This window comes from Puma concolor, chromosome A2 (assembly GCF_028749965.1).
Source record: "Puma concolor isolate L17-30 chromosome A2, mPumCon1.1.hap2, whole genome shotgun sequence".
NCBI lineage: Eukaryota > Metazoa > Chordata > Mammalia > Carnivora > Felidae > Puma > Puma concolor.
This window is the reverse complement of record NC_141668.1, coordinates 71,718,534-71,744,963: the sequence shown is the minus strand read 5'-3', so window position 1 is coordinate 71,744,963 and position 26,430 is coordinate 71,718,534. Positions and strand designations below refer to the sequence as shown.

General features: G+C 42.6%; 2 protein-coding genes across 15 annotated transcripts in view; one reads left to right on the top strand and one right to left on the bottom strand.

The window, feature by feature from the left end:
• The window catches only part of PPP1R9A (protein phosphatase 1 regulatory subunit 9A), a 328,586-nt gene extending 323,558 nt beyond the window's left edge, over nucleotides 1-5,028 (top strand). For 8 of the 13 annotated variants that reach the window (XM_086695958.1, XM_086695954.1, XM_086696001.1 and 5 more), the window contains 3 exons: nucleotides 784-807; nucleotides 1,914-2,096; nucleotides 3,453-5,028. In XM_086695958.1, the coding sequence (XP_086552084.1) occupies nucleotides 784-807; nucleotides 1,914-2,096; nucleotides 3,453-3,662 (417 nt within the window). In that variant the 3' untranslated portion in view covers nucleotides 3,663-5,028. The remainder of the gene's footprint in view (nucleotides 1-783; nucleotides 808-1,913; nucleotides 2,097-3,452) is intronic. The other 5 variants (XM_086696008.1, XM_086695960.1, XM_086696017.1 and 2 more) reach the window with 2 other exon arrangements.
• Nucleotides 5,029-11,431: 6,403 nt separating this feature from the next.
• PON1 (paraoxonase 1) overlaps nucleotides 11,432-26,430 on the bottom strand; it is a 35,163-nt gene continuing 20,164 nt past the window's right edge. Inside the window, exons 7-9 of one of the 2 annotated variants that reach the window (XM_025929588.2) lie at nucleotides 25,486-25,567; nucleotides 14,650-14,778; nucleotides 11,432-12,183 (exon numbers count right to left, since the gene is read on the bottom strand). In XM_025929588.2, the coding sequence (XP_025785373.1) occupies nucleotides 12,025-12,183; nucleotides 14,650-14,778; nucleotides 25,486-25,567 (370 nt within the window). In that variant the 3' untranslated portion in view covers nucleotides 11,432-12,024. The remainder of the gene's footprint in view (nucleotides 12,184-14,649; nucleotides 14,779-25,485; nucleotides 25,568-26,430) is intronic. The other variant, XM_086695951.1, reaches the window with a different exon arrangement.

Here is a 26,430-nt window from a genome sequence, read left to right as displayed (position 1 = left end):
AGTAGATTTTGTTATAAATCATTGGGATCATGGTTTCATGCTTGATAGGAAATCATGATTTCTCTGCCTCTCTATCTCAACGTGAAGACAAAGGACTGTTTCCGAGCCCTTTAAGCCCTCCAGGGACCTCCTCCGCCTTTCTCTGATGTAATTGAGATGATGCTAACCAGAGGGGTGGGGATGGGAGCCTGGGCACTAGAGAGCACACATAGGGAACAGCTCAGGAATCAGGGGAGTTGACAGACTATCCATCCCCTTTCTCACTCGCCTCCCCCCCATCATCACCTCTGCCCCAGGACTCTGATATTCCCTCTGAGTAGGGCATGGCCCCTCATTGAGAACCTCTGCAGTGGAGACAGAGAGAGGTATACAGTTCCCAAAAGGAAGGAAAACTGGGTGAGAATCACTTATTTAGAAGCCAGGGTCAAATTAACATTGCCAAGAATTCCCAGAAGATAAATGTGTACAGAGAAGCAGGATATTACATTAGTGATTGACTTAGTGCCCCAAGAGGTAAGGAGAGGAATAAATACCAGTATTTAGGGCAGGGGGTGGGAGGGAGAGAAGCACTGTAGATAAAGACATTGTTGCTGCGAGTATTTGTTCTAAGTTATTTCTTTCTAACATGATTTTTGTTTTATGAAACTTTTTTCTCTTAAATGTTTCTGCCCATACTCTTCAAGCTTGGCGTGATTTTAATTTTAAAACTTTGTACTGTGTATGTTGTGTTTCCTATTTCTATAACACTTTTCTTTTTGATTCCTTTGTTGCTCCCTCACTCAGAGCCTGGATATGATAGATGACGAGGTGAGCTATCAGTGGGCTGCGTGTGGTGGCTTATGTGGTATTGTTCGAACCTTCTCTTCTCTCTCTGCAAAATGATTTAAAACTCAAACGATGCAAGAATACTGGTGTCTGTGGTGGAGGATTTCCTTGTCCTAAATAGTTTCACTCTCTGCCCTTGTCTCTATCTAAGTTTAAAAGATATTTCTGAGTCAAGAGGATCACCACATTCTACCTCCAGAGTCCCTCGACTGATCCCCATCGCCATTACCCTGACACGGTCCATTCTGTTCCACCTCCTTTGCCTTCATCTCGGCTTACCCCATCCCCTTGTCAGTGTTCCCCAAGGTGACCCTTGTCTTTCCTCCCAGACCTGTCTTCATCTTCATCGCCTCTCAGCTTAGAGGTGCTAGGGACCAAGCTGCCCTCTGCACTATTAAAAGCGATGTTCTGCTCTGGGCAGAGCCTAAGATTTGGAATAAACCACTACCTGTTGAGCTCTACCCGTTGCTAGCTGCGTGGTCTCGGACAGATCTGTACACTTGCCGAGCCTCACTTCCCTCATTTATTAAAAGTCATTATGGACATTACCTGCCCTGCCTTCCTCACAGGTTCGCTTGCTGCTCACATGAAATCATGGCTGTGAAATTTCCCCTAACAACGCTTGAGGACGTAATGCCGTCCCCTTCTAAGGGAAAGATACCTCAATATTTTTAAATGTATTTTTATATATCTCCAACGTCTCATCCGAGGCTACATGCAGAGTGATGCATTGCATATAGAGATGAATGAAATACTCGTTTTCTGCATCTCATAATCTTTCCAAAGTGTTCTAGCATAAGACTTGCAACATTGGAGTGTATTTTTCAATATAAAACATCCGACATTAATAATGCCGCTTTATCTGGGGGAATTTTTAAATTTCCAAATACCTAAACAATGTAGGTGATAATTACGTGTGTGTGTGTGTGTGTGTCACACACACAACTAGAACCATAGCTTAATCATTTTACGGTTTAAAAATAAATGTGGCTCTAGTAGGCAAGAGATTCCTTTTGATAGCGTAATAAGCCGTGCCGAGCCCTAGCATCTTGGTCCTTTAACAACGCTGCGTAACATTCCTACCTCAGATCCTTGATGATGGACAGTCTCCCAAACACAGTCAGTGTCAGAATCGGGCCGTTCATGAATGGAGCGTGCAGCAGGTTTCTCACTGGCTAATGAGCCTAAATCTGGAGCAGTATGTATCTGAATTCAGTGCCCAAAACATCACTGGAGAGCAACTCCTGCAGTTGGATGGAAATAAACTTAAGGTAAAGAATTATATGTCTGTGTTAGGTTACCAGGTATGATTTGTATTGCACATAGCACCTAAAATGTTTTCATTAGATAAGAACATCTGCATATCTGAGAGGTAATTCTCATCAACGGTCAGCAGAAAGGACGTTGCATTATTTCTGAGTAGTAAATGAAGTTTTGGAAAGTCGTCAAGGATTCTAAGCCAAACAGTAGGCTGCCAAGTAGGAGAGCTAGGGACTCACTCCATTGCTTCCCCTAGCAACACATGGTCCATGTACGAACTCTACTGACTTCCTGTGTAGTATGAGTTGTAATAATGGCCAATGTGGACTCTCTTTCATCACATTAGAGTTAAAACCTAAATCCATGAATCTTTCCGTCTTTATTCATTTCTTCCCCGCCCCCACTCTTCCCTGCACACCTCTCCAAAACGGGGATGATATTCTCCACAGAACTTTCTTCCCCAAGTACGCGCAGGCCGTGTCTCCCCCCGCTCCATCCCACTCTCATTTCACCTGTCCAGTTCATCCCTTTTAGAGACTGAGGGGGTACCTACCCCTGTGGAAAAGGGCAAAAAGAACTTACATTCGGCTCCCCACCCCCAACCTCAGCCCCCTGCTGGGCTGAAGGGCAGATGAGTATCTCTTGACAGTCTTGAAAAGGTTAGAGATCAATCAATAGTCTGTGAATATGAAGGCCCCATTGAAGGCTGTCCCTGTTGGGGAGATGGATGCATCCTGCTGTTGATTCTGAAGGTCATGAAACATTTAAAGTACGCAACCAACTCCCCTTATTCTGAATTCCAAGCTCATCGAGCAGCCTCCTCATTAACAGGATTCCTTTATAGGTCTGCCTACAGGGAGAAAATGGCTAGTCATGCTGACATGAGCATTCCAGCCTCAAAGACATTTTTGGTCCTCATTGTAAATGATTACATTGGCAGAAAGGAAGCCATTTCATTCTCCCTGCCCTTCTTGGAGGCTTCTATGGCAGCAGGTGCCCACTCCTATCTTTTAAAAATATTGATGAGTTTAGCAATATGTTTGCTTGTAAATGTCTACAGCCCAAAGGTTGGGGAAGCAGAACTGTGCCCCCTTTTAAAAATTCATTCACCCATTAATTACCAGTTTGGAAAGCACTTACTTAATGGGGTTTAGGGCCTACTGGGCTAGGAACTTCAAAGAACAAATAAAGCTCAGCCCCCAAGTATGGAGATTTTTGGCAAATGTCATCAGCTTTTCCTAGTTTCTTACCTCTTTGATTATGTTTAAATTAGTTCTTGAGTTTGAACATATTGTGATATCAACCTCTTCCTGAGCAGAGAGGTCACTGGTTTTCAAATTCAATTTGTTTATGTATTTCCTTCCTAGGCTCTGGGAATGACGTCATCCCAGGACCGAGCAGTGGTAAAAAAAAAACTGAAGGAAATGAAGGTATCTCTAGAGAAGGCTCGGAAGGCCCAAGAGAAAATGGAAAAACAAAGAGAAAAGCTGAGGAGGAAGGAACAAGAACAAATGCAGAGGAAGTCTAAAAAGAACGAAAAGATGACAGCTGCCACAGAGGGCGCTGGTGAGCAGTAACACACACCCTCTCTCAGACAAGTCTCCCCTCTTCCTGCCCCACTCTCCTCCGGAGGATTAAGGAACTGATGGCAGGGGTGATGTGCGCTAGGCAGATGGGGGAACCACGTGTTGCATAACTGCATTTTCTGCAATAATCGAATACTATTTTAATTTTTGCCTACTGAAATAATCCCAAGCCTCCTTTGGTTTCTTGCCAAACCAAGGATCTCATTTGTGAAAGATGCAAAATAGCTGTGTTTCTCTCTCTCTTACTATGCTCTTGTGTTGTGTTGGGTGGGTTGCGTTGCTTGGAAAATGGATGTCACCCTGCCCAACAAAAGCGTGAAACACCCCAGGTATTGTTAATGGAGGGCCGTGACTTTTCAGTCTGGGAATCCTGAAACTGGTCAATAGCACATATCTGCATGGCCGAGAGCACCACTCTGCCATGAGATCTGGGCTCCAGAATCTACCCCAGCATGTGGGAAAGTTTCCCCCTCATTTTTGTGTCTGGACAGTGAGACAACCCCACTGTAGAAACATGGGTGCTCTGTAACATGATTACGTACTGTGGCCAAAGGCAAGCAAACTCTTCTGTTTGCGGGGCATCAGAAAGAGAGAAAAGAATTATAGTTATTTGTTAACCCCAGAAGGAAGCAAAAAGCCTTAAGAATGTGGATGTGGGTATTACCTTGGGGTTCTGAGAGTAACATTTATCCTCCAGATTTAGCCGAACAAAGAAAAAAATCAGACATTAGCACAGCCATGGGATATTGGGATCCATTGTTTACTTTGCTACTGCTGCATGTTCAGTACTTCAGCAACACTGACACACATAACGTAGTTCCTTTTCCCCCCAACAAATTGAACAGGAAATTGATTTTTAAGGAAACCAACGTTTTCAGGTTTCCTCTCCTGGGGAACATTCTGGCTAGTCTTCGGCCTGACTGTGACACAATCAGGAACTTGTCACATATTTTCTACTTAAGATTTCCCAAGTGGGCTCAGTTAGTGTTTTAACAAATGTACTTTTAAGAAAAATAGAAATACCAGTTAGAGAAAATTTAGATTTGAGTAACGTTCAACCAGAGAAGCTATTTTATTGAACACACGGAATGTTCCCGTAAAGGAGAGCTGACAGTTACATTTTAGAGATGTTTCGAATGTTTTTTCTGAGCCATTCTCTTTCACTCTTTAGAGATTTCCACTTTACGGTTCAAGTTTGTTTAAGAGAGTACACAGGATACAGTCTACCAGTGGAGACAGTTAATACTTATTTTAAACCCAGTATTAAGGATTTCAGTATTTCATCAAATTAATTCAAGTGTAGGAGATTAGGGCAGAAGGAGGCAAAAATAAATTTATCTGGAGAGATTTCAAATGATTGGTTGTTGTTTGTTGTTTTGCTTTTTATGCTTGTGTTTCTGGTTGTCTTTCCTACGTTGGCTGTAAAAACAAGGTCATCCACTTTCCAAGGGACGAGTTTCAAAATAAGAGTTGAGGCCAGATAAATTCTTGGACTTGTATTTTACTTCCTTTACTACATGGTGGGGGTAATGGTGGGGGTGGGGGCGGGGGGAATGGGACCTCTGTCCATATCTTTCACTAGAAATGTTGTGTACACAGAGCTTGAGGGAAGGCTTTTGAAGGTTACAGGTCATAGATAATGTAAAAGGGCTCTTGCCCATATAGCACCATCTTGTATTTTGAATATTGTGATTTTTTTTTTTTGCTTGCTTGAATATCTGAAATCTGGAATTGGCTGAACTAGAAATTTATAATGCTGTTCTTTCCCTAAGGCCTGTTTCCTTTTCAGTGACAGAGTATTGTCTGTTATACTTCAGTCCTTTTGTCGCTGGTACAGATCATTCAATACTCAGAAACATTGACACAAGTTAATATTGTGTTTTACAATTATCAGAGTCACTATGTATGTTTTTCTGACTATCTTCATTTGGAGTATGATAATGAAACTGCCATACTGGATACTCTATTAATATTTGAGATGTGTGGTGCTTTGCTATTTATTAATATCATGAGAAACAAGGAACCACCACTATTCATGAACTACAAAATTCAGCAGATCTTGTCTAATACTAAAAGACTACATTAGTCAAAATCTGGGAATACTAGTGCTTGCTATTGTAAATTTTGGCCATTTTTGCTTATCTTTGGGGGAAAAAAGGTGATCTGGATCACACTGGAAGTTTTTCTCTGTATTCATTTTAAGAGTGGAAATAGAGGAGGATTATTTTAAGTTATGTTTATACTTTGGTGTTATTTGAAAATGGATGTACATACTGGAAATGTCTGTAAGTCTCAGTCTCTGCACATAATTTATTGCATTTTCTTAAATGTCTTAAAAGTATTGTTCTTGAACTTTATTTGTACACTTCCAATGTTTAGGTCAGTGATCAACTGAAAATATTATAAATCAAATTCTTATTCCTCAAATCACTTAGTTTGTATTGTAACTATTTTGGTTTGTTAAGTTAAGTTATGGTAATTTTAGGTCTTAGCGAGTTACTTTAATATTATTACTACTTAAAACTGCTGAAATCATAAAAGGCACTCGATTTGACTGTCCGACAAAGGACAGAGTGTAAACTGATTGATCAAAGAGTGTGAAAACAAAGTGCAGGACCTCAGATCTTATGAACATTTGGTTTTCGTATTATTTCTTCTCTTGACTCTAGTGCATGATGCCTGACCGGGGTTCCAGTGTCTTCGACAATTCCTACTTTAATGCTAGTGCTCTTCAGCGTCCATACAGTTTAACACAGAATTGTTGCTTCATGATCCTTAAAGACTTTGCAGTTTTTTATTTATCAGCAAATGAACAAAAAGGGAGTATCTGGTTACTATGAATTATATTTCCTAAATGACAGCTCAGTATGACTTTAACAATAGCCACATTGTTTTGGGGTATAGGTAATGCTTTGGGGGTTAGGGAATGCGTGGTGAGGCCAAGCCGTAGACAGGGAGCATTGTATGGGCTGAATGTCTAGGCACAGTTTTCCATTAAAGGACTTTAGTTATTATAACAGATTATTTAAGACCACCTCTCTTAAAGTAACTCACAGTTTATGTACTAGTTTTCTCATTCTTTTCTTTTCTTTTTTCTGCCTGAATCGGAAGTGTACTTCAGAGTGATACATTAGGGCAGAAACTGAACTTTGTTCCTTCTGATACACTGATGAAGTCCGCCATTTATTTCATGATAATAAAGCTATCGTTCTAGGCTAGCCTTCTTTAGCTGGGGTTGACCTGGATTTCTGGCCCTCAACATCAAAGAAGCATCTTTAACCCACGAGACAGACAGACAGTTCGTGATTGCAGTATTACAGTGCTCATTCCAAACTCAGCTTTTTAAGGGGCCTGGAATGGGAACACCTACTTTGTGTTTCTTTGTTGTTGTTGGAAACAAAGTGGCAAGAGGACAGGAGAGGAACCAAATTAACCCTTGCTGCTGCCTTTCATCCTCTAGTCCTCTCTAGCCCGAAATCTTAAGCTCTCCCAGGCCCGAGCTACCATCATAGGTTGTTGGATATAGCCCCTCAATTAGCCCTTATGGTTTTGGCTAAAGACAAAGAATTCTCGACTAGGTTTTTTTGTGTAATAGGATTAACATGTGCTTTAAAATTATATTTTTAAAAAGTAAATAAAATACTGCATTTATATGGATATTCAATCTCAATTATAAATATTAAAGGTTCTGTAGACCAGGCTTCAAGAGAAGAAACCCAGTGTTTGAAGATTCTAAAGAGAGATGTCCCAACAATTCTGGAACAAGTGTTTATAATCTGGATATGTGGTAGCCCCTCATTACATTGGCATATTCAAGAATTACCAAATTCCATCTGAGCCGTTAAATTTACTGTCCTAGCAGGGCCCTGGTGAGGGGCATTTCACTCTGGTGGACAGCAGGCACTAAGGTTCAAGTCACCTGGTTAATGGTAAGTCCTCAGTGCTTTCTGAATGAAAGGTGAAATGGAAAAGAAAAGCCCAGGCTTTTTAAAAAATGTCTTTTCAAATTTACCTTTGATCAAGGATCTACCTGTACGCTCTTCTGAAGCTAAGCATTTAAGGAGGAAGTCCAGAAATAAAATGTCCATATTTTCCACTAGAATTGTTTTTTTTTTTTATTATGATAACGGGGGTGGGGAGTAAATTCTCAAAAGAAAACAGTATTGTCAGAAATATGAATGTGCTTCAGTGACTCATTCCTGGAAAAGAGCCTGGGTATATAGACAGATTTTTTAAAAAACTATATTTGTCTTAGGTATTTAAAGTCTCAGGAAGTTTAGTTTTGGCTCAAAACACTGGGGAAAAAATAATACTGGACAGTGCACTAGTAGTATTTGAATAACTTATAGTAGCAACAGAATAGATCCATCCAACCAGGAAGTCAGAGGGCAAGGGAAAAGCTTACAGAATCAATTTCTCGCTGGAAATAAAAGCATCAAGTTCCACCTTATAGTAAACAGAGGGTCTTTAAGTGCTTGTGCGTGAGTGTCTGTGTGGATGTGTTGAGGGAATGGTTGTTACTTGAAGGCTCGCCTAGGTGAGTGGCCTGTGACCCGCTTCCACATCTACAGAGTGGGGAAGGAAAGAAATGTGATGATTTCCGATCCTTGGCCCTGCCCCAACCCCAAAACTGCTAGAGATTCAAGAATGAATGAGAGGTAAAAAATAAGAGAACCAGAGGCAACTTGTCAATACTGTGCATGCTGTGTGTGGAGATGTACAGAACTACATATGTGTGAATATATTTCCACCTTACACACATACATATATACATACATATGCGCACACGCGCTCACACACACACACACACACTGCAATCACATGGCATAAAATATATGTACATTGTATAAGGAACTTGGTAATTCAGTTAGGACTCCAAGCAGTAATCATAGCCTTATCGCCACTTTGTGTGTGTGTATACATGGAATGGCTCATAAGATTTTAAGAGATTTTTTTAATGTAAGTATTTCTACTAAATGCACTTATCCTTCTACATGTTTATATATTTTGGTAAAATTGATTTATTAGATACTTGGTATTTTAGTAAGATAAAGTTTCCTCAAATGTTTAGTTAATGCTTTGATGTCAAGATTGCACATTGCTGAGTTGAACCTCAGAAACGTAGGCAGCTTTGGGCATTTTCAACTGCGGACCGCAGTCTCTTGGCTAAAAATTATACCTGTGTTCTTGTATATTCGCTCATGCTCTTCGATGACGTACTTGGTAGCTATGATGCTTAAGCCACTAACTACTGGCTCTCTGATGGCAGTGTTGCCATCACACGGTCATTTCTTTACTTTTTTTTTTGTGGAGCGATGGCATGGTTAGGTCATTGCCAAATATAACGCAAGTGGATATGAGCGTGCGTATGTTGTTGGAAGGTGTGCCCTTCTCTCTCTTTCAGCTGCTTTATCCACATACCCGGGTTTTCTGCTAAGGATGTAACCGTTCATCCATGAAAGAACAATTGGCCAAAAATAGTTAAATTACCTTGACAAGTGGGAATTAACAGGCACTCCAACTAGATGACACCTACCAACAACATCAGGTTTAGTTAGTGCTTTGCAAAACCCCTTAAGTATATGTGTGTATATGTTTTCCTTAATATTATTTATGGTTATCACAAGCATTGCTTTTGTATTTTTTAATGGTGTCGCAGCTAAGCCACTTGTACGTCTGCTACATATCACTAACAAAACCAGCCAGCTGAAAAGAGAAACAAGAGAGAACGAATTCTATTCCATTTTTAGAAGTTGATTTATTTTAATCTTTCTTTATATATCACTAAAGGAAAAGAGTTGGTTGAAAATCATTTTGCGTCCGATAAGTATGGATAGCATGCTATCTGAAACTTTTAATTTGTACATTTTGGTGTCTGATCATTTGCATGGAAGAGACAATATAGTGCCACGTCTGAATTGTTCTCTTGTGCTTGGTTAATATGTACTTCTCTAGATTGTTCCGTTTCAAACGACATTTCTTACTCTTTGGTTTTCAGAGGCGTTCAAAGCAAACTATCACAATGGTCCTCTGTTTTCTGACCAATCTAAAAATACCTGTGATTACATTTAATTTGTCAGTGTAAATAAATCTCTTGCCAATGAGTATTATTGTTGTCAGACAACGAATGCAATAAAAAGAGAAATACGGATATCTGTCAGAGTAATTCTTTTTTTCTCTTCCATTTTCACCTTCAACTAAAACAAGCCTTGACTGGGTAAACCTGTATTAACTGTCAAAATATATCTATCAATCAAGAGCAAAAGTGCACGTTTTCCATGGAAATGAAACTAAAAATAAGTTTGAGCCCCAGAACAGTGTAAATTGGCAGCTAGAATTACATTTGAAAGCGTAGTTCTGGAACTGGGCATAAAGTGAAAGATGCTGCACTAGAAGCTTCCTCGGCCAGCTTCCGGTTCCCGCCACGGCTGCACCAGCGCCCTTTCTGACGCCTGTCAGCCAGGAGAGGTCTGTGACAAGTGCATTAAAGGGCTGGCCTCACACAGCATGGTGCAAGCTCAGAGTCAGCCCATCCCACAGGACGGGGTTCTTTGCTGCGATGTTACTTCGAAAACCTTAAAAGTTCTGGAGATTTGAACATAGCAAATGAAGGACATTAATTTCTCTCTCTTTCTCTTGTACACACACGAACCATAATTGATCTGTGACTAAACCTTTGGCAGTGCAAAAAAATAAGTGAATTTTAGGCCGGCTTGTCTTCCTCAGGGTCTGCTATGAAATTCCTCACTGAGGGGAGGCATGTGTCCCTTTTTGGCTGAGCCTGAGTGTATGCTGTGTCACACAGGATAGCCTTCTTTCTTTTTTAGGGGGTAGGTTGGGGACAGAATTTGCTTATTCTGTCAAGAACAAGAAGAGAGAACAGAGTATGGTTACTTCACTGATGATATCAAACAACTCTTTTTAAAAGAAGCGTGGGCTTTTTCAGCATACGTACAACAGCCATTGATAGTTTCAAAAAGAGTATTTCAGGAAATCCAGCTTTGAGGGCTGTAAACAGCATCACTGAATAATTGAGCACTCGTAGGGCACATGATCTTATGCTCACTGAAATCGTGACTAAAATAACTCTAATCCGATATGAGGAAAAGTGTTCTCCAGGCCAAACAAAATGTTCCCGTTTATGACTCTAAGTTAACATGTTGGCACTTCTCAATTTTTCAGCCAGCCGTTTTTCCCAAACCACCAGACCGTCATCGTGGCAAGTGCCCTAGAACTTTGTTTGTGATGTGACTGCTGTAGCATCCCAGGGAAATCATCCATCCTGTCAAAGGAGATAGGTAAATGAAGCTAGGTAACCTTTCCATCCCAGCTTTTACAAGAAAATGACAAAGTCATCTTTTCTTCTGAGTCATGTCCCTCAGAAGATAGGCCAAGGCTGTTGATTTTTTTATTATCGTTATTATTATTTTTTTTACCTTTCTATTGTTTTCTTCTTAGCCTCCACTGCAAGTTACAATAGGAAGAAAGAGGAAAAAAAAACTACCAACCGCCACCACCACTTCTAACAACAATCTCGTCTTCGGGGGGCATTTGGCTTTACCCAAATCGATTATGGGCTTCATTCTGTATCCACTCGTGGACGCGAACAAACTTCTTCTTTTCACTGGGTCAAAGAAACTACAATGTCCAATTGATGCTGAGATAACAGACACTCGTGTGACAATACTCCCAAGAATGTTAAGATGCTCCTTCTTGTCATTGCTAAGGGAGAATTGAATAAATCAAAGGAAAAGGAAAAATAGGGTCACTCAGATTTATGTTTACTGAGAAAGTCATCCACAGTAGGGGCAATGGAAGTCAGACTGGGCCAGTATGTCCGATGGCTTTGCAGAGGAAGTTTGCGTGCAGCTGAGGGAAACTGGTGCACATAGTTTTCCAGCAGGTGAACCGGAGCCCCTTGAGTGAGGACTAGAGTTAATGACGATACATGAGATCATCCTGCTCCTGTATTCTCTGAACAAGACTCAGCGAGGCAGCGATAAGCTCATGTGCTCTCAGGGAACACATGCTTCAGGGAGAGTGCATTTGGATCCCATACCGTTAAATTATTTAAGACCTGACCACTGACACAGCAATTTCAGCCATTTTATTGAAAAGGACTTTTTTATTGGTCAGTGAGGTTTTCAAATATTGCTAGACTGATTTGCTATCATACCCTCCAAAAAGCCTTCTGCATTGATTCTGTTCCCAGCTAACCAGCGCTTTCCTCCTTCCAGATGTCTGAGTTCGGGGTCAGTGGTCACTGTTCAGATCAGATAGCTGTGGCCCCTGAGATGGGGCCAACAGCTGAAATGGGCTCACAGTATCCACGGCACGGGTGCAAACTGACCCACTAGAGCTCACAATACAGAGCTTTCTGGAACACGGTGCCAATCAGCAGTTTCCCTTTGTACACAGAGGCAACAGTACTTCCTTGCAAAACTGTACCGTTTTCTGCATAAACACGGGTAACTTTGGGTTCTTCTGTTAAAATGTTCTGGATTCGGATCACCTATCAAAGAAATAATGGTAGCTTAATATTTCTTTTTAAGTCACTCAAAATTAACTTTAAATAAGGGTCATGTCTTCACATGAAGAAGCCTGCAGGTAAATCATATTTTGTTGCCAAATTACCCTTTATATAAGACATCGGTTTCCCCACTGGCAAAACGACAGATTTTAATCAGGCGACTTGGAACAGAGAGACACATAGGACTACCTAGACTAGGCAAGAAACAGAAGTGAGTAAGTAGCACAGTCTGGGTGTGAGACATTAGGGAGTATTAGGGACTATGGCAAATGAGGAGGGAGGCTGTTAGTAACGGATTACTGCCATGCTAGAATTCGGGCCAGTTTTTTGTGTTTTCAGAAAAGCTAGGAATTTGGTCTTTAAATTCTGGCAATTAAAAAAAAAACATATCTCTGTACCATACACATCTGCTCCTCTGAACTAAAGTTTCCAACTCTAAATGTATAAGATTTTATAAGTTCAGTTTCCTTCATTTATTGAGCAGAAATATGATTGTGTCGATCACAACAGTGTGGTAGCATGCTAAGCTGACCACACGTAATAGCCAATATGTGACCACTTTGGTCAATAAAACAGCGATTTCATATAATTCACACTGTGTAAAGAGCACCCTGTGAGGCAGGGGCCCAGGGTCATGTTTTGGATCTTCTACTTACTATTTGTTCCTCATTTGTAGAACGAGGTGTGTGGGACGAGATTTTCTTTTCAGCTCTAACTTCGTATTATTCTTAAGACTTTAGGATAAAATACAATGACTAGAAGAAAGGATACCTACATACAAAAACACCAAGTATGGCGGACTAGGATGGCCAGTGCCTATATACAAAGGGTTCAAGGGAGAAGTAACAAGGACCTCTTTAAAACAGCAGGCCCCAAGGACAGACGTGTTAGTTACTAGGAAATAGGTGATGATGCATCTTGGCTTAGGTAAGCCTCTTTTTAATAAAACTAAATCATCCTTCTATGGGGCAGTGCATTGGTTAATGGATTGTTACTACTTTTTGCTATTTCTTACCAAATCCATCATTAGAAAGGGAGTATTTTTTCCAGAGCTGCAAACCAAGTCCATGCTGTAGCAAGTGACCGAAGTTCACCAAATGAGCTAACAAGCAAGAACAAATTAGAATCTAACATTCTGCTCCTTTCTGAACTGTGAACACACCACAGCATACATGTCAGTTCTGTTAAACATACCATATAGCAATCCTAATGGCTAAGAGGTAGCAAAAGGCACAAAGGACTGCCATTAAACATAATCACAATTGTCCTGTAAGCCTGGAGATAAAGGGTATGAAGGGCCGTAAAGTAACTGGAAACAAACATTTAGTTTTGGGCTTTTTTTAAATCTAAGAAACATGGGATTAAAAAAAAATTTTTTTTGGTGGGTGGGAATGAGAACGACTCTTACAACTAGGCTTTAAAAAGAATACATAGCAATAAACTATGCCAAAAGTTATATTGGTTATTTGATGTAAATAACAAGTATAATTAATACATACTGAAAAACTCAAAATAGATAACTCTAGATGAGTCATAGTAAATGCCTATGGCAAAGTGAGTTTCAGATTCTTGTTTGCACTGCCAAAATAGTCCACTGAATAAAGACCATGAACATGAATGGGGTCTTTGGGCACCATAACTAAGATGGAAGGAAAGGTCTTTTAAACCGAAATGACTGATTTTTTTTTCCCATTCCACAGGGATGGTTTAGAGAGGATGGCCATTTGCACATTAGGGCTCGTGCATTGTATACTGACACATAAAGAGGGGGTTGAAAGGGAGGGCAGGTAACAAAGAAATGATTAGACCATAGCAAGAAGGTACGTTAGATTTTTTTTTAAGTATTGTGAATACTCAAATTGGAGAAACTCACTGTTGATGAACTCCAGTCCAGTGCTGGCTACCCTAATCCAGCCCTCCGCTCTGCTCAGACTTGTACAAAAGCCTACTGTGAAGGCTCCCCCTGCTCTCTAGCTCTGAGTCAAGATCGACCAAGGAGTAGCAGCATGGTAATGGGAGGACTGAGAGCGAGCTGGCGTACTTGTCCCAGGCTTCCTCCTTGTAGGGATCCTCCTCTGCGTCCCCCAACTGGGGGGCCTCTCCACACACAGCTCTCCTCTTGTTCTGTCATCTGGTAACCATTTCCTGCCTCCCTTGCTAGCCCTGGGGTGATGCATTATCTTCTGTTCATTTCCCTATGTGCGCCCACACCTTTGTATAGCGTGCCCTTATTAAATCCCCTCAAATTACCCCATTTAAATGTACCATCTGTCTCCTGCCTAGACTCTAACTAAAATGCCTCCCAAAGTCAAACTCTTTTTTATATCTCATCATTTGGATCATCTATCCATGTCCCTCCTTATATTTGCACATATAATTGAGATTTATGTTTTCAACCGAGAAACAGCGGGGAATAGGTTGCTGATCAGATTCATTTTTCAAACCAACCTCTGATGCAGGAGGATTCTCCGGGTCATAGAAGAAGATTCTCATGCCATTAGGATGGCATCCAACCCAAAGGTCCCCTGTCACAGGATCCACAGATATGTTATCCACGAGTGTGTTAAAGTCCAGGGACTTCCAGATTAAAACCAAGGAGAGAAGGAAGGACAGAAAGTGGAAAAAAAAATGAGAGGTGATGGAACAATATGTCAGGGAAAGCCATCGTCTTGTTCTCTGTCACCACACTGTTGGTTCCAGGACACAATTCTTCCCCATTTCAGTACAGCTCAGGGAATTCCTCTAGCTTTCCATCTATGCTAGCATTTAATCAGTTTCCAGGACAGATGAGGGAAGGGGAAGATGCAGAAAGCCAAGACGGATTGTTAGAAGTCAGATGAAACCATTGGGACTAACATCTGTGCATGAACCTAAAACTGAAAGGAAGAAAAAGTTTTAAGTGCTGCATAAAACAGTTCCTTCTAAAACGGCATGTGCAAATGATATTTTTACAAGCATTCAAAAAACAACCAGGAAATGTAGATTCATTTTTGAGGAGCACGTCAATGAAATGTAGGCTCTTCTTTAATGGCTAATCATAGGCTGTGCAGCCAGAGGAGAAATGATCACCCAGGGTCTAATTTTTGCCTTGGAGTTGGGAAAAAGTTTCTTCTTTAGTTTCCTGATGTTATTCAACTCCCTGCTCTTCTGCTGTTTATTTTCTAAATATAAGTTGCAAGCATGTGATGACTGCACAGATTGCTGTCGAGGCTTTGTACCAGGATCATAAATAATACCAATGATTCTTAATTCCACCATTCATCATCTTGGCTGCCTTCTACTGGGGAGAAATCACATCTATTTGTTTACCTCTAACTCTCAGTTGGAGAAGTAATATCTACCGTGTACCTCAAACAGAGGCCAGCATACCTCAGTGCCCAGAGACCGTGTAATAACTGGTGGTGACTCATTGCAAAGGCCAGAGTGTGGGCAGGCGGCTAGGGCAAACTAGCGCTGCCCTGCCCCGTGCTTCCTCCTCAAAATGACAGCTATCCCCACATGCCCATGAAGGGACTGGAGGGCTCCAACGTCACAGCAGAGTCTCCATGCAGAGCCATCATTCATTCTTACCCTGGAGGCAAGCAAGGTCGGCCAAAGGAGGCGGCCAAGCAAACATCCTCTGGCCAAAATCAGCCCTGGGCCTTCTCTGCCCCCCACCGCCAAACCCCCATCTATCACAGTGTCAGACATTCTATGCTGATACAGTCATTTCGTTAGATGAGGAAAATGTTGGTCTCAGGGCTCTGCTATTATCTTTGGAAGGAGTAACTGCGGAACTGGTGAATTCCATGGCAGTCGAAAGCCTACAGAGATGTAAACTGGGGGTGAGAGAAGAGAAGGACACCAAAGCCTGGGGGCCCCGTTCATTTGACACACGGTTACTGAGCTCCCTCCATGTGCTCTACAAGAAGCTCAGCTCCTGGAGCATGCGTCAGGAAGTGGCAGGCCTGGCTCCTGCCAAGGGGGGGGGGGGGGGGGCGCAGGGAGACCCTTTGGGGCCCAGCAATGAACTCTTGCCTTGCAAATCTGTAATTCCTAGCTAGATTAACTCACTACAGTGCACACAATGTACACATTTCATGCTTCCACAAAGCCAAGTGGAAAATTTGACATTCTTTGATAAAGGAAACTTAATAAATTATTCTCATTGGGAAAAACTGTGTTCTCTGTTAACATCCCGATTTTTAGAGAACTGGAATGCATCAAAGTGGGACCCATTCATCGGCTGTGTCTTGAAATCTTTTTTTTCCTTTCTGTGAAGGAGGAGATAATTCCTTTTTTTTTTTTTTTTTTTTTTTTAAGTAGGCTCCAGGCCCAGCATGGAGTCCAACATGGGGCTTGAACTCAGGACCCTGAGATCAAGACCTGAGCTGAGATCAAGAGTCACACTCTTAACTGACTGAGCCATCCAGGCACACTGAGATTATTTTTATTGTGGTAAAATATGCATAACATGAAATTTGTCATTTTAACCATTTTAAAGGGTACAACTCAGTGACATTAGTGCCCTCACAATGCTGTGCAACCATTACCCCTATCCATTTCCAGAAACCTCTATCATCCCAGACAGAAACTCTGCACCCGATAGCACCGTATTCCCCCCTCTACCATCCCCTAATAACCTCTATTCCACTTTCTGTCTATGAATTGGTCTATTCTAGGAACCTCATAAAAGTGAAATCACACAATACTTGTCCTTTTGTGCCAGGCTTACTTTGCTTAGCATAAGGTCTTCAAAGTTCATCCATGTTGGAGCACGTATTAGTACTCTTTTTTAAGGCTGAATAATATTCCATTGTATGTCTATCCCACATTTTGACAGGACATAGACCACCCACAGCTCATCACAAATTTTAAGATCAGTCTCCTTTCATTTATCAAATTTCTTGACACTCCAGGTATTAATTAATTACCCACTCTGAATTAATATGATCCTTCAAAAGAAAGAATAACAATACAGTCACAGGGGGAGCCTCAACTGAATTGTAATGTCAGGAGGTGGGCATTACCTATTGCCAAAAGTGGGTGTCAACCCTGAAATACGTCCTTTGCAGGACGAGCACCTTTATCATTCTGTGTTGAATATATATACTAGATAGGGCTCTAGTCTTACAACATTCTTTAACTTTCAATTTATAGAAGTACCTATTGTTATAACCACAATCTGTTTTTATTCCCTCGGCCAGTATGAGTGTATGAAATTCCACTTTACGTCAGCTAATACCAAATGGGCTATGCCAATGATTTTTAATGTCTAACATGATGCTCCATTTGATAAAGTTTTGAGGTAATTTACTCAGAGCAAAGCCTGTCATGACAGTACCTTGGATGTACTGACAGGAACAGTTCCACAAAGCATGGTGACAATGCTTTATGCCATGGGCGGTTATGGCAAGAGACAAATGTCTTTTTTGTAAGGGACAAGGGACTACTTCTTTAATGCTCCACTTTGCTGTTACTTTCTCTTTCCTCTCCTTTGTGTTTTTACCTCTTTTGACCCAAAACTTCAGACCAGATCATAATTGGTAGGGGAAGAAGATAAACCCCTGAAGTGTACCAGCCCTATCATATTAATTGAACAAGTATTTGTTGAGTGCCTACCACGTGTTGGTGAACTCTTCCAGGAACAAATAGAAAATTACCTGTCCTTCTGGAACTTACACCCTAGTAGAAGAGGCAGACAGTTGAGAAGATAAATAAAATATAGAGTATTTCACTTATAAAATATAAGTTAAATATATAGTATTAGTAATAAATGTTGAAGGGAAAATGAAGCTATAAGGAGAAAGGAAGTATAAGTGTGTATGTGTGCGCGTGTGTGTATGTGTGTGTGTGTTGGAGGAGGTCATCAAGAGGACGTGACCACCAGTTGATCCTCAAGCTGGGCCCAGGCAATCAGAGGCTCCTTAACCCCTCCCCTGTCCTTGGGATGTACATTCTGCCCACTGTTTCCACAGTGGGAAGTGTTCCAAGGACATAGCCTTGAGAGAGTAATGTGTTATTGAGACCATCTGGACAGTGTATGTGGCTGAATCCAGTTAAGGCCTCTATATAAACTTTAAAGATTCTGGCGGATGGGTGTGGAGATCTACTTGTCCTAAGGCTGTTCAAAACAAGCCTCGTACGTAAGTTCCCTTGTTTATTAAACCTGCCACCTGCCAGTCTGTCTGCCTTCTTCTTTTATCTCTCCTTGCCCCCCTATTTGGGCAAAAACATGGATTAACTTAGAGGATTTTATGCTAAGTAAAATAAGTCCAACAGAGAAAGACAAATACCACATAATTTCACTTACATGTGAAATCTAAAAAAAACAAAACAAATGAAGAAACAGCAAAAACAGACTCATAAATACAAAGAACAAATTGGTGGTTGCCAGAGGGGAATGGGGTGAGCGGACAGCAAAATAGGCGAAGAAGGTTAAGAGGAACAAACTTCAGGTATAAAATCAATAAGTCATAAAAATGAAAAATATAGTCAATAATACTGTAATACCATTGTATGGTGACAGATGATGCCTACATTTGTGATGAGCATGGAGTCATGTGCAGAATTCTCAATCACTAGATTGTACACATGAAACTAATAACGTCGTATGTCAATACATCAATAATAAGTTTTTTAAATAAATGGATTTAATTTTTAAAAAAAAGAAAGTTAGAAGAAGAGTTGAGATCAGAGAAAGACATGTGGGTGTCCCCTACTCTGTAGCTTTGGAGCTGGCAGACAAGGTGAGAGAGCAGGATGGTCATTTGAAGACCTTGTGTGACGCTTGGCAAAGCTAGGAGGGCGCAAGCTGCGGCGGATTAAGGTCCAAGTGCTGTGACAAAGTGTGATTGGAACTCTAGGAGGTGGAGCCCTGGAAAAGTGAGGATAGTGAAAAGGAGGATGCTGTGGTGATTGACAGTGGAACGAACAAAATGCCCCGTGCTGTCCAACCCCTAAAACAAAGGAAAGCAACAGCACCACGACAACCCCAGCTAGTGGGGCAGCCTCCAACTGAGCGAAACGATTCACCAAGAGAGAATGTACTCCCAGTGAGCTTATTGATACAGCTGCCAAGTTCCAGCAAAGAGCCAGGAAAAGTATCCTGACATGGTTAGTGCACCTAAGGGATACAGGGAGGCGGGGGGGGGGGGGGGGGGGAGTGGGGGGGGGAGATGACATTTCTCTGACTGGGCAGGAAGCAGAGAAAATGAGCAATATCAGCACATACCCTGCTGTCTAGTAGCACCTGGAAGGAGCTCAAAGGCTCAAAGTACTCACTCCATTACAGATTAGACTACTGTAGCTTGCAGTGAGGTTTGGCCCAATAAGGGGCACCTACCTGGGCATGTGGACTCCTGAAAATCTATAGAGGAGGAACAACAATCTTAGGGAACTGGGAATGAGACAGGCAATCTCCGCCTCTGTGTTTGAAGGCCCTGATTAGGCCACATTCACTGCAAGAATGAAAGCTAGGATACTCCAGTCCACCCCCAACACCCGTTATGGGACACTCGTGTCCATGTTGAGCCCAGTTGTGAGACAAGACATTTATAATGTTGGGCAATCCATTGTTGATCTGGGGAAAACTGACAAGTCCTAGGAATGGCTGTGGGAAAGACTTGAGACAGAGAAGTCACCCATAAAAACAAAAGGCTATCCCAAATGACTGTAAAGGTCCAGTAAAAATAACCCGGAAGCAAATGTGGTTTAACCGGATTGCTGCAGGGACCCCACATGAATGGAAGGACTGACAACTCAGCACTGTACTCATTGGTCTGTGGAAAGCCATCAAACCTGAACAACAATTCAGACCTGCTCCGTCTGCCCCTTCCCATCCCTGATTCCCTGCCTGCTCTAACAGAAGCTTTGGGAACACAGTCCTATTTGGGGTGAGTTCCTCCTGTACCCCAGGGATAGATGTAGGCCAGGACTGCCTGGAAGTGAGGGCAGTTGGGGACCATCAGAGGCCTCAAGCTGAACACACTACTCACTGGTCCTCCAGAAGTAACCGGTGGATATTAGATCCAAATGTACTCTAATACCTGGTAAGCCTGAGAAGTTTTCAGCATCATCAATGGTTACACAGAACAAATGGTTATGGTTAAGAAAGTTTTTTGACACTACAAATTTAGTGTTCCCCTCTACTCCAAGAATATGAGGTTTCTGTCTCTCCAATACCAGAGATCATATTGGGCATTGACATCCTACAAAGTGAAACTGCAAACCTCTATCTGTGAAGTCCGGACCTGGGTTGTAGTAATCAAACCCGTGTTGGAAGGAAACACCCACTGGGAACCAGTAGGCCTGTCACCCTTGGGGAAAATGGTAACTGTCAAACAGTATAAATTGCTCCAGAGCATAAGGAGATAGAAGAAACCATCCAAGAACACGCTGCAGGACATTCTCCAAGCTTTCCTGGAACAGCTGCAAGAGAGAGAATGGGCCACAAACCCACAAAAAATCAAGGCCCAGGAACTGCCATAAACTTTTTGGGAGTCATTTGGTTAGGCAGACACATGTTCCAGAAGCTGTGATTGATAAGATGCAAGCTTAACAATCCCTAAGAACCTGAAAGAGGTACAAATCTTTGTGGGGATTTTGGGGTTTGGGAGAACTTTTTTTCCCCATCTGGCACCGTGTCTCTGTCCCTTATATGGACTGATTAAAAAAAGGACATGTGTGGGTCTGTGGATAAGGGCAACAAGTCACCTTTGAGAAGACAAAAGTACTAGTGAAAGCTTAGGGTATTAAAGCTCTGGGCATCTCCCAAGCAGGGCTACCGTTTGAGTTAGGTGGGTCTGTGACTCCAGAAGGTATGAAGTGGGTACTGGGCTGGGGATCACAGGAGGACAGAGTTCCCCGAGGATTTGGGGCCCAGCTCTGGAAGGGGACAGAAACTCCATATACCCCATAGGGCAACAGTTCCCAGCAGTGTATACAGTGCTGCTCCAGGTGGAGCCTCTCAGGAAGGAAGAGTATGTCAAAGTAAGAATTTTTCTTCCTTTCAAGGGGTGGGTTGAGAATATGTTCCACTGACTTATCTCAGTGGAGATAAGTGGGTTTGGCCACGGCTCAAACCCCCATGTTGGCCAAGTGGCATTCCTATCTGCCGCAGAGGAGCACTCTATCCACCAGCCCACTGTCTCTAGAAATGAGGGCGCTACTGGGCCCTGTAGAGTATGTAGATCCTAAAGATGCACCACCCCTCCCAGGCCCCATTCCTGTGGCAGCCCCAACAGCCTGCAGAGAGGGAGTGGGGGATGGATCTAGTCAAGGGAATCCATCCAGGGGCGCTGCAGTTTCTATTCAGCCCGACACTGACACCATCTGGATGGAAGCGGAAAGAAACCGCAGCCCTGACAAGGGGCCGTTTGGTGATGACTCATGAGCCCTGACCGTTAACCCTTTGTATTGACAGTTGGGCTGTTCTAAAGGGATTCATCCTATGGCTTGGACAATGGCAAAGTGAAAGGTGAACAATCATGAGTAAGCCCTGGTGGGGTCAGGATACATGGAAAAATATTTGAGCCTGCCTGCAAGAACCTGAGACAGTCAGTCCTCACTGGCTTCCACATCTCAGCTCACAAGGGACTGAAACCCTTTGGCACAGGAAGCCGATGTCCTGGCTTGGGTATAAGCACTAGCAACTAACACTTTCGTAGATACAGAGATTGGGTGCATTAAAAAAGTAGCCATCCCAGTGCCCTGGTGGGAGGGTATATCTCCAAGGAGGCTCCATTGCCCTCAAAATACAGAGACTTAGTCAATCCAGTAGCAGCATGCCCTTTATGTTTTAAACAGCACCCAAGGCAACTGCCAAAGAAGTCTGAGGCCATCCGCTGGGATTGGCAGATTGACTGCATTAGCCTTTTGCCTGTGAGCGCGGTTCTAAATATGCCTTGGTTTGTGTGGACACCACATCTGGCCTAAACCAAGCTTTCCCTCGTCATCATGGCTACCACCATCAGGGGATTAGAGAAGCTGAGTAATATGGATGAATACCATCATTGAATAGACAGTGATTGGGGGTCACATTTCAAAAGTCATCATGTGCAAAACTGGGCAAAATAACACAACATTGAATGGAAGTTCCATCTTCCCTATAACCCACAAATAGCAAGAGTGGTAGAAAGGAAAAATGGAATATTAAAGCAGCAAATGAAATTACTAACAAGTAAAACCACCTTGGCCGGGTGGACTATATATCTTTGCATGATCGACCAGTAGGGCCCTGTTTCTCCAGATGCCAGACTAGGGACCCCTACCAAGGCACCCAATACTGAAAGGGTCCAGAAGTCATGAGAGGCAGCCATTGTGCCAACTCTCTCCATGGATCAAGGAACCATGCTGCTGAAAACACCAAGCCCCATCATGCCTGAGCAAAGCATTATCTACTGGAATTTGCAATGAGATGTCCCTCCAGGATGGGCGACTTACTTTGTATAGGATGGGTGAAGGGGAACTACTCAGGCTGCCCTGGATCCCACTGTCCTGCTGTAGGCTGGACCTGTTGAAATGCGCTGTATCTGAAAGAGGGGAAAGGGTAGGGGTCCTAGTCTGGCATATCCTGCTCCCAGTCCACCTCCTCATGCCTGACGGTGCTGCCTTCCCTGGCCAACATGTATGGTATACACCACATGGTCAAATGCCTAAAGCTGCAGCCACATTAACATCTAAGGATGAGGCCACAAGTGTCATTCTTAAAGAAGGGGACGATCTCCATGTAAGTTCCTACTAAATGTCTATTTTTTTTGGCCTGAAAACTTCTGCTGTTTCTGTAGTGTCCAGTCACAGAATGGGCACCCGAGGAAAATACCTTTCTACAGTGGACCACTCATATGCCTGACAAAAAAAAAAATCAATTCAATTGTCAGATATGTGGAGAGCTGCCCTTCTCTTGCTGGTCAGGATTGCCATAGTAGGTATCACCATGCTGGGGAGGGGATCCAAAAGCCCTAAAGTAGTACATTAAGAAACAGCAAGTTAGGAGTAGTACTTTCAATCCATCTGATATTACCAATACTAATCCAGAAAACCAGCTTATGGCACACACTATCAGTAACACTGGGCATGGGCATTCTTTTTCTGTCAAACTACACAAGCACCCCATCAAACTGCTGACTGAAGAATCCTAGAAATACCATCATTGGAGCTAGGGGTGGCTATGCTCAGATTTGAGATGGGTTTATGTGGGTTAACAGGGCTACAGACAGTGGAACCCCCAGATACCCCTATGTTGGGAACAGAAAAATCATTCTAAACAGAACCAACCCAATTGTACCAGGAATGTATCCATGGGATGGATATCGCTCGTACCGTATAATTATTCTATCATATTAAAGGATGGCAACTACTTCGGTGCTGACAGGTCACACTGCCCAGGTACTGATTGGGTGGCCACAAGTGGGGCCCAGTGCTCATGTGGCCCCAATCTTGGGTCATGGCTTCTACCTATGTGGTTGGGCCCCTACACTCTGTGTTTTTCCTGGACGTGCGGGAGAGTCCACCCCACCATAACAACTGCCAAGCTCCCTCCCCTCCAGGCCAGGTGGGCACACTCTATTTCCACTGGCATGATCAGTTGGCCACTGGCTTTGTTCCCTCCATTGTCCTGGAGGGTGTTAGAGCACACATCAAAGCCCCTACCAGATTCATCCAGAAAGCCTTAAATGATAACAAAGCCTGTCTGTACTGAACGTTGAAATGTCTCTAATGATAAAAGCTGTCATCCAAAATAGGATGGCCTCGAACACTATCACCACCTCTTTGCCATTATCCAAACAGAATGTTGTGTGTCCATACCTGAGGAGTCTGCTAATGTGTCATCTTTATTAAATCACATAAGGACACAAGTGAATACCCTGACTGATTTGACCCTCAGCTCAGGGAACTTAATAAATCAGTGGTTCAGATTTGGGGGCTCTTGGAGGAAGAAATTGCCACTGATTTGGGGAATCATGGCCTTACTTTGTGTTTACTCTTGCCTGTACCGATATTGTTGCTATAGTATCTGCCTCCAGTGTAGCCAGATAGCCACTAAACAAGCTGCACACATGCTATCGAAACCCCTTGCTGACTGCCCTGGGCACATTGCAAAAGAGGGGCGTGGATGAGATTGTAAGAGCTATCACAAGGGATGGAGTGTTGGAGCAGGTCATTGAGAGGACATGACCACTGGTTGACCCTCAAGCTGGACCTGGACAATTGAAAGCTACTCATCCTCTTCCCTGCCCTTGAAATGTACATTCTGCCCACTGTTTGCACAGTGGGAACCATTCCAAGGGCACAGCCTCGACAGAGGTAGGTGTTGTAGAGCCCATCTGGATGGTACCTGTGACTGAGCCCCATTAAGGCCTCTATATAAACTTTTAAGATTCTGGCAGGCAGGTGTGGAGAGAAACTCATCTTGCAGCTGCCTAAGACAAGCCAAGTAAATAAGTTCCCTTGTTTATTAAACCTGCCATCAACCGATCTGGAGTGGTCTGCCTCTTTCTTGGTCTCTTCTTGTCCTCCATGTAGAGCGAGGTGGGTCCGGGTTGCACCAGGAAGCCCCTGAGGTTGCAAACTAATGGTGTATGTGTGTAGCAAGGTGAGCAGAGTCACAAGCTTAGATTAGGTGGCCAGGGAATGCCTTGCTGAAGGGACATTTTAGTGGAAACTGGAAGAATATGAATGAAAGAGCCACAGAGATCTGGAAGAAGATGCTCTGAGCAGAAGGAACAAGTGTCCCACCTGAGGCAGGTCCCTTGCTGAGCTCAGGAACCTTCGAGATCAAGAGGGGGAAGCACTGAGACAAAGGTTGCAAAGTGATGGACTGCTGGGGCATGTGGTGGTCACTGGGAGTACTTTATATTTTATGGGGCTTTATATGTATATTATTTATAATTATTGTGGAGAGCACTGTCATATGAAATACCAGTTGAGGCCATTTCCTTGCTGTTCCATCAACACGGAGGAAAAAATAAAAGGGAGAGAGAAAGGGGAGGGAGAAGAGGAGGGAAGAAAGGAGGGAGGAGAGGAAGGGAAGGGGAACTGAGCTATACAACGCCCAACTGAAAATTCACGAGGGCAGAAGGAATCAAAGTTTCATAGGTGGATGTTTGGTTTGCTGCTTCCCACTCTGCCGCCAAATGAAAGTGAACAACAAACACACACGGTGCTATTGACTCTTAATAGAGAAGTGAAAAATTGGTTCTCACCCACTCCAATTAGACAATCCTTTTTTGCTCACTTTTAATTTCACAAATCAATTAGAATCTAATTATCACTCTGCAAACTTATAGTGTTAATACATCTTACCTTTAATGGAGTTAGAGTCCAATTAGCGTGCTTTTCATACACATGAATCTTATGAGCCAGCAATTCAGCTATATAGACATACCTTCAAAGAAGAAAGAGCGACATCAAAGCACTTGAAGTAATGCAACTCAAAAGGTTACGGTGAAGTTGTAATAACTCTTCCTAAGAAAAAACTTTGCTTAGAGACCAGAAAACAGGGCCCATCTCAAAGCACACCAAATTCTGAAAAAAAACCTCAATGAGTTTATAGTACACAAAAGAGTTTTAATTTCTGAACAGTTATTTCTAAAGATAAGAACTTAGTTGTCCCTGACTAGAAGGGAAGACACTTGGTCCTAGTACCAGCTCTTAACATCTGGGAGCACAATGTATTATACTACTTCTCTTAGTTTGTCAATAGAGTGACAAACCCCAGATTCTGCATTTCAGAGGATAATGGGTTCTCTCAGGCAGGCTGCAGGAAAGCCCCTTGACCATCAGGCTCTTGTTTTAGGCCAGAGAAAGCATGAGAGAAGACAAGATGCTCAGCTTGGATCTGAGAGAAGTCTTCCTCCCCTCTTCCCCCGAGTCTGGTCCTGACCCTGTTCATTTAGTATTTTGCACACGGTGCAATGCCACACTCATCACAGAGACCTGTGGTCAATGCACCCCAGAGCAAAAAGAGAAGTAATGATTTATTATCTGTTATTTTGGAAAACCAGGAAGTGCTATAAATAACTGAAAGCTGTCCATGATGTTTCCTCTAATTATGTTACTAACCCTCTGAAATCCATGATGATACAAGATGAGGAAGGATATATGGATGGATATACAGCTCTTTTTAAATTTTTTAGGGGATGGAAGGGCAGACTTTTCCCCCATAGTAACACTTTCTTAAGAAAGCAGTGTCTTGATTTGCATTTTGGTGCAACCTCTTTATCTTGTCAAAAACCAGCACTATTGAGA